The sequence below is a fragment of the Conger conger genome, chromosome 9, assembly GCF_963514075.1.
Source record: "Conger conger chromosome 9, fConCon1.1, whole genome shotgun sequence".
Lineage (NCBI taxonomy): Eukaryota > Metazoa > Chordata > Actinopteri > Anguilliformes > Congridae > Conger > Conger conger.
Window position 1 is genome coordinate 31,130,437 of NC_083768.1, and position 8,307 is coordinate 31,138,743.

At 43.6% G+C, this 8,307-nt stretch overlaps 1 protein-coding gene across 1 annotated transcript; it reads left to right on the forward strand.

Annotated features, from left to right (window-relative positions):
• Window positions 1-1,838: 1,838 nt before the first annotated feature.
• Window positions 1,839-3,792, forward strand: LOC133137818 (E3 ubiquitin-protein ligase RNF182-like). Its single transcript, XM_061256184.1, has one exon. It carries the CDS (start codon window positions 1,937-1,939, stop codon window positions 2,723-2,725), a length of 789 nt encoding a protein of 262 aa, XP_061112168.1. The 5' UTR covers window positions 1,839-1,936; the 3' UTR covers window positions 2,726-3,792.
• Window positions 3,793-8,307: the final 4,515 nt, after the last annotated feature.

Here is an 8,307-nt window from a genome sequence, read left to right on the forward strand (position 1 = left end):
GGTAGCACTGCCGCCTCACAGCAAGGAGGTCCTGGGTTCGAATCCCCGTCGGCCGGGGCCTCTCTGTGCGGAGTTTGCATGTTCTCCCCGTGTCTGCGTGGGTTTCCTCCGGGTACTCCGGTTTCCTCCCACAGTCCAAAGACATGCAGGTTAGGCTGATTGGAGAGTCTAAAATTGCCCATAGGTATGAGTGTGTGAGTGAATGGTGTGTGTGCCCTGCGATGGACTGGCGACCTGTCCAGGGTGTATTCCTCTGCCTTTCGCCCAATGTATGCTGGGATAGGCTCCAGCCCCCCTGCGACCCTGTTCAGGATAAGCGGGTTCAGATAATGGATGGATGGATGGATGTTAAGATAGATTATTTACCCTCTGAAACCACATTATGTGCCAAAGCTATGCAAGACACAAAGAATAAACCTCCAATATTCACATTGTGCTGTATTGCAAACACTTACAGAAAGAGTGGTAAAAATATTTGAACTGATCAAATGAAAGATGAGAGATGAAGGTGAATCAGTAAACACAGAGCTGGTCAAAGTGTGGACACATGGCCGCTGAAACAAAACATTTCGTAGATAATAAATCATTTAAAAAGCAGGTGATAAGAGCCAAACCTGCATTGTGTTACATGTTTAAGGAACAAATATGAAATAACTTAAACACATATGTTCAACAAGCCTGAGGATACACTTCACTGTTTAATTTGATCTGTTAAAATAATTATTATCTCTTTTTATGCAATTGTTTGCAATATAACACGAGATTTATTCTTCATGGTAGGCATAGCTTTTTATGACCTAATGATGCTTAAAAGGCTAAATAGGTCCCTTCAGAATGAAGAACACTTCATTTGGAAAATGTATAGTTTATTTTAATTCTGGGATTGTAACTGTGGTTGAAACAAACCCAACATGCAGAGGGGTCCCACAGGACTAAGGTTGAGGACCACTGCTCTATGTCAACCATGCTAGTACATAGAAGCTTCTCCAGTCTTTGCAGAAACATAAGCTAGGTAGTATAAAGCCTTTTTTCTTGACTAATGTAGCAATACTATAGCATGAGAAAGATGTGTAGCTTGCTAAGAGATGGCACCATGAGCCAATACAGTACGTTTTTGAGTTATACATTTTTTTAAATTTACATTTTATTTTGCACGTTAATTAAGGGGGTATTTCACAGGCCAAGATGCGCCCTCATCCTGAACTCAATCACACATGGCAGATTTTGAACAATCCCTGTCTCCCAGGGTAAAAGGTTTTTCTGACGAGCAGCACTATGACCCATTTTCCAGTAATTGTCATTTGTCCAGTATTTGAATTGGCTGGATATCAAGCATACTTTCCTTGCCAAATCAGGTCCCTGACAGCTGCAACCACAGATATCTTTAGTTCATACACTTCCTCTGTTATAGAACATTAATATGTATAGACCATGAATGTAAAATGGCATTGTTTTATTCAGAAATACATTCATGGTGGTCTGGTGAATAAATGGGCTGGTTGAGCAGAGCGAATGGCTCTTTGTTGGGGGGCAGACCCAGGGACGGTAAAGACCTCCAGGCCTGGCCCTGGTAGAAACAAACGGCGGCTGCTAATTGGGCCGAGGTTCACCGGTTCAACAATGAACGCGGTAGAAAATTCCAGCCGCCGCGCGACAGGGCCGCTTTGTTGTGCCGTTTGTTCTGGGCCACGTTGTTCACTGTTATCTTTTCTGTGGCCTCTCCGCTCCCCTCCCACCTCAGAGGGCATGTGGGCTCCTCCCACAGAGAGGCCCAGAGAGCTGTGCTGTGCCCCCGGGGCGTCACTCCCACAGCGACCGGCATCCCAGAACATCCTGCCCCCGGGAGTGTCCCGGCGGGCACCCCCGCGTCCCCCATTCGCACCCCGCGAGCCCTCCCGCCTCCCAACCCAGCACGCCCGAGAGAGAGGAGAGCGAGATGATGGGGCAGGCCCCCCAGGATGCGCCGGAGGTCCTGGGAGCCGAAGAGCTGGAGTGTAAGATCTGCTACTACCGCTACAACCTCAGCGTCCGCCGGCCCAAGGTGCTTGACTGCGGCCACCGCCTGTGCGCTAAGTGCCTGAACAAGATCCTGGACCTGGGCGAGTCCCCGCCACGCGCCGTGGTGTGCCCCTTCTGCCGCTGTGCCACCAGCCTGCCCGAGGAGGAGGAGGAGGAGGAGGAGGCAGGAGACGCAAGCGGCCTGCCTGACGACCGAGGCCTGGTGGCGGCCCTGGCCCTCCGGCTGCAGAACCGGAGGAACCTGCTAGAGGGCTCCACTGAGCTCCTGCTCAGCCCCCGCCGCCTCAGCGCTCTGGTCGGCCCTTCCTCTTCCTCCTCGTCCCCTTCCTCACGCCGAGCCCCCAGCTGCCTGGTCATCACCATCGTGGAGTCGGCCCAGGATTCCCCCCCTGGATCCCCCCGCGCTCCCGCCCACGGCCGGGCCCGCCGCTCCCCGAGCCTGGACTCCATGACGTCCATGGCCCAGCGCTGGACGGTGTGGAACTGCACCTCCCTGCTGTGCCAGGCCTCCGCCCAGGCCCTGATCTGGCTGCTGGGCCTGCTCTACTTCAGCTCCCTGCCTCTGGGGGTCTACCTGCTCATCGTGCAGAAGACCACGCTGGGGGTTCTCCTGGTCAGCCTCGTACCGTCCAGCCTGGTGCTCGTCATGGCGTACGGCCTCAGCCGGTGCCTCTGCCGTGAGCTCCTGGACTGCATGTCCACGTAGCGCCCTGACGGACAGCCGGATGCAGACATTCACAGGTCCCGGAGGATTTCAGGGATCGCCTCAATGGATCCTGAGAGGTTCCCCATATGGATTCCAGGAGGTAGCATTTAAAAAACAAACCATGGAATACAGTGATGGCTAATATCACTTAAATGCATAATTCATAAACAGAAAAGAATGGATCTTAATCTTTTTCTTGATTAAGGATGCTAGGTGATTGACTCAAGAAAACCATTAAAGACACAATGTTAGCATTTTTAAAATAAATTCTGATTGAGAGCAACTCTGTATATTGTATATTCTGTATTCAATACTTATTGTTAATGTAGTTTGCAATGCATATAATTATATATCATTCTAAAAACCTTGTCCACTGGAATAGGACCTCATCTCTAACCTCATCTCTCAGACCTTTGGTCAGTGTTACTTACCTGGAGCTGATAAAACAAAGTATGAACCAAATTTATTGCATTCTCCATTTTTATAAACAAGATGAGAGGTGTTATTTGCCTGGAACACAAATCCACAGAAACTAAGTGAAGAACAATGTCTCTCTCATTTCCAGAATAAGATCTTGTTGACAATTTCCTCAGAAGGGAGGACTACAGCATGAAGTAGGGGCATTGTTACAAGAAAACAATGCTTGAACCAAACTGCCATTATCTAATCCCAAGGATATGCATGAATTGAGCATTAGCATGGAATACTGCAGAAACGAGCAGCAACAGACAGAGCAGTAGGACAATGTTCCATAACTAGCAGTCACTCTGCACCGAAATGTTAATAAGATTATGTAACGCAAATGTAAAGGATGAAATTTACAGAGTGTTGAGATGATTAAATTAAAAAATCGATCAAAACCACAACATATGGTTTAATCCAAGGCATCCAATCCTCTCTGAACTATCTCAGCTTAGTCAAAGAGGAAGAATGGAAATTGATTACAGTTAACTTGATGTGGGGGTCATTTTGTTTTTCTTTTTGTGTTTCATTGATAGGAAATAACTGAATATTGAAAGAAAACATGCATACTTTTCCTTTTCTCAGTGATAAAACTGTTTTTAAACTGTTGTGTTCTTACAGCTGTTCAAATTCATGCTCTATCGCTTTCACTTTCTAAACGACATTCAGCACATTCCTCATATAAAGGAAACCATTCAGAAAATGTTAGTGTACAAAAGAGTCCAGAGGCTAACAGCAATGGTTGGTTTAAGAATTCAACTGAAGATTAAAGTTGAGTAAGGAAGCACTTTTTTATGTTATGTGCATGGCTGGTGAGATTGTGGGAAAGTTGTTGCCTCAACAATGTGTTCCTGCACAAAATACCCAGGACAGATAGCTAGCTTGTTCTGCCTTGTGGATTAAAGTCACTTTGTTTGTGACCTTCAAATGAGCAGATACTTACAAGTGAGGCTCTACTCATAGTTGGAACAATGTAAAGAAAATGACTGCTTATCTATCTTAAAAATGGTAGATTTTGCTACATGCATTAAGCTTTCTTTTTATCTTTGTAGCTAAAGAAAATGTGTATTTCTTCATGACTTTAATATGGATTATGCAGGAAAAACATAACATGCAAGCTATAAAACAAAGCTGGCATACAGCAGCAGATTTTAAAACATTCACAATATACATCACACGCATATATGTGACAATATACACCTTATACTGTATATACAGTGCACTCCAAAATTATTGGCACCCCTGACTGGCAATGCACTAAAAATACTTCAGAAAATGAACAATATGAGTACTGAGATAAATTCAAAATGTTGAACGTGTGAAAAATACTGTACTTAATTAATATTTCAAAATTTCAACATCGAACATTCATTTAATAAAAAATGTATTTAACCAAAATCAAGGTTCCATATTTATTGGCACCCCTGGTTTATTACTTGGTGCATCCACCTCTTTTCCTGTAATGCTTGACAAGGGTAAGGGAATTTGGACCATTCCTCTATGTAAGTCCTTACAACTCCACATTTGTGGATTTGCGCCCTCTGGCCTCTTCAGTTCAGCCAACAGGTTTTCGATTGGATTGAGGTCTGGCACCTGAGATAGACACTGCAGGACATAGATTGGGTTGTCATAAAACGATTTCTGTGTGGATTTTTAGGTATGTTTTGGCTCACTGTCTTGCTGGAAAGTCCACCTACAGCCAAGTCTCAGCCTTGTGGTAGGGTCAACCGTATTGTCAGCCAAAATTGCCTGATATTTTGTGAAATCCATTATACCATTTATTTTAACCAGTGCCCCAAGACCACTGGAATTAAAACAGCCCCAAAACATCACTGACCCAGCACCAAATTTCACTGTGTGCACATATCCTTTTATGCATCTTTGTTTCAATGCCAAACATACCGATGCTGTATCTGACCAAAACATTCAATATTTGTCTCATTTGGACTCATTTTGTCATTTAAAGTATGATTGAATGAAGGTGCTGTCTTCAGATGAGACCAAATTGAACATTTTGGTCAGATACAGTATCAGGTGTTTGCATTGAAACTGACACACATAAATGTTCACATCACTTTTTTTACAGCCTTTTTTTTAAAGGCTGTAAAATCCTGCCAGTGTACATGTACCTAAGACGAGAAAGTGGCAGTTATTTCTCCCTCCTTGGACTAAGTTTCATATATTTGGCATCAAGTTACAGGGCACTTGCTGCTTAAAGTTTTTGCCCTTGAATTTCATTCAAGTATAATTGGAACTCGATTAAAAAAATATATATACATTTTTTTTTTTTTCTTCTAAAGCTGGCTTATAAACAGTGGAGACATATCCAACCAGGTATTCAATGTAAGATTCATTTTCCTATAGGTTTCACTTAAATTAATTAGGGTGAACAAGCCCTCTGTTGTTATGCAGAGCTACTGGCATTTCAAAGGTTTTCATAAAACAATAAAGCTCCATCTTTGTACAGCGACCTTTGAAAGCCCCTCCCAGCCTGCTTTGTGTATAAATATTTGGGTCAGACCGGATTCTTCACTGGTTACACAATCCATACGTACTGAAGCAACCAGCCAAGGCATCCATGAGTAAATCAGTTTAATGTTCTCTCCCTGAGAATCTGCTCTGTGTTCAGTAGAATATGCAGCAGGGAAGGTACTGGTCATTGGGTCAGGATGTTACTGCATGGGGAAGCAGAGCGTGACTAGGACAGACCCAAATTGCACTGCACCAGCTAAAATGGCAGCATTCAGGCCCACTGATGCCTGAATAACATTTCACTAAATGAGCATGAGAAGAGGTCTGCAATGCTGACCTCTTCACCTTTTATACAGGTGCAATGAAAAGTATTAAAAAGCTATCTGATACAAGATTAATTTATGTGCCTAACAGTGCCCTCTGTTGGTCAAGCTCTATTATACTTACAGATCATTTTGGAACCATAACTGAGGAATTCATACCAAACTGAACTGATTTGTGCTTTACTAGGGAGGAAAACAAATGAAAAAACTGAGCACCACTAAACATCCACATGTAGCATAAAACTCTCATGGTGGTTACAATAGTTTAAATATAATCACTAATACCCAAGCCAGATGAGATTGCAGCCATCCCCTTGACCAAAGGTCAGTTCAGTTCAATTAACTTCACTCTCTGTCACAGACACAGAAACGCATAGATGCTCTCAGAAACACATATGAACACAAACACAGACAGATTATATGTATGCAAACTCGTAAAGTTACGGAAGAGAAGGTGTGCAAGAGCAGCAGATAATCAGATTATACTGTGAGGGTTTCATCAGTGCGCAGGGAGTGACCAGAGGAACTACCTAGCCTGTGCAGAAAGCGCTGTGGACTTTCACACACCTCTACACACACGTCGACCTCTCACAACTTCAGCTTTCAGATGGCAAGGACCTCCTTCAAGACCTGAAACATAAAAACAGACAAATACCATTGTGAAAATAGTAGACTCCACAATTAATTACCCATTAAAAAATTGTGGAGTGGCTGGAGCAGTGTCACCAGGAAATGGAGATCGCCCAGGTGGACGAGATGATAAAGGACATGGAGCAGAAGGTCGGTGAAGGCCAGCTGGCCACAGTACACTGACCCACTCAGCAGCGACCGGGCCTCCCTGGGCCTGCTGTCTGTCAGTGAAGAGGACCCAGGCCGCTGCTGCAACCGCAGCCAGGTGTTGGCAGCGTGTCATGCTTCACTGTTGACAGCAGACACTCACACATCATTCAGCCCGTCGGTGAACAAACTGCCTTCTGCTACAGCCAAATATTTGACTCATCAGTCCAGAGATCCTGCTACCATTTTTCTGCACCCCAGTTCCTGTATTTTCATGCATAGTTGAGTCGCTTGGCCTTGTTTCCACATCGGAGGTATGGCTCTTTAGCCGCGACAGCACATCTGGAAACCCCTGTCTGCCTTGAAATTTCTGCCTGGGAGAGACCTTGCTTATGCAGTATAACTGCCTTGCGTCTTGTTGCTGTGCTCAGTCTTGCCATGGTGTATGACTTCTGACATTAAACTCTCTTCAGCAACTTCACCTTGGAAGCAGAGTTTGGCTGTTCTTCACCCAGTTTTAACCCTCCTACACAGCTGTTTCTGTTTCAGTTAATGATTGTGTTTCAACCTACATAATAAATTGATGATCATTAGCTCCTGTTTGGTATAATTGGTTAATCGCACACCTGACTATATGCCTACAAAATCCCTGACTTGCAAGTGTACCTAGAAGAATTTATGCTGGTTTGAAGGCAAAGCGTGGTCACACCAAATATTGATTTGATTTAGATTTCTCTTCTCTTCACTCACTTTGCATTTTGTTAATTGATAAAAAAATAACCTATTAACATTTCTATTTTATTTACTTTTTCACAGTACTGTACATGAGGTGAGAACCCTCCCCTTGTGGAGCCTTCTGTTCTAAACATTGTTTCCCAGGCCACAGAGCCAGCCTTTGATTGAACCCTGCAGCTCTTTATACCTGTTTTACCTCAATTGTTGCTCTGGGCCAACTTTGAGAGGGACCATCGTCTCTTGGTTCTGATGTTAGGAAGCTGTCATTACTATAGGCCAGATACAAAGTCAACTGAATCCATCCAGATGAAAAGCACTAACATAAAAGCACTCTACTTGGCGTCAACTGCATCTATTAATACAGGCATGGTATATTTGGATGCGACCAGCAATATAGCACATAGAAAAACAGAAGATTATGGCGGAAGTAAAAGTCAAGTATGTATCAATATTTTGTGACAAACTTTTTATTTATTCCCCATACAAATCACATAATCTAAATCAGTGTTTCTCAACTCCAGTCCTTGAGACCCATTTGCCAGAAGGGTTTTTTTTTGTAACCAGGAGCTCACATACCTGATTCAATGACTGACCCAATCAATCCACCAAAAATGCCCTTGATTAGTTAAATCAGCTTTGTGAGTTCCTGTTTACAGCAACTATAGATGAAACCATTTAGATAGAATCCTATTCTATTTCATATCTGGACTCATGGTAATTATTTTAAATTATTTAAGAATTCAGTTGACTTAGAAAGGCTATTTGAACAGAATCCGCGCCACCAAAAAACTAAATGAAGTTTTGCTTTTGTCT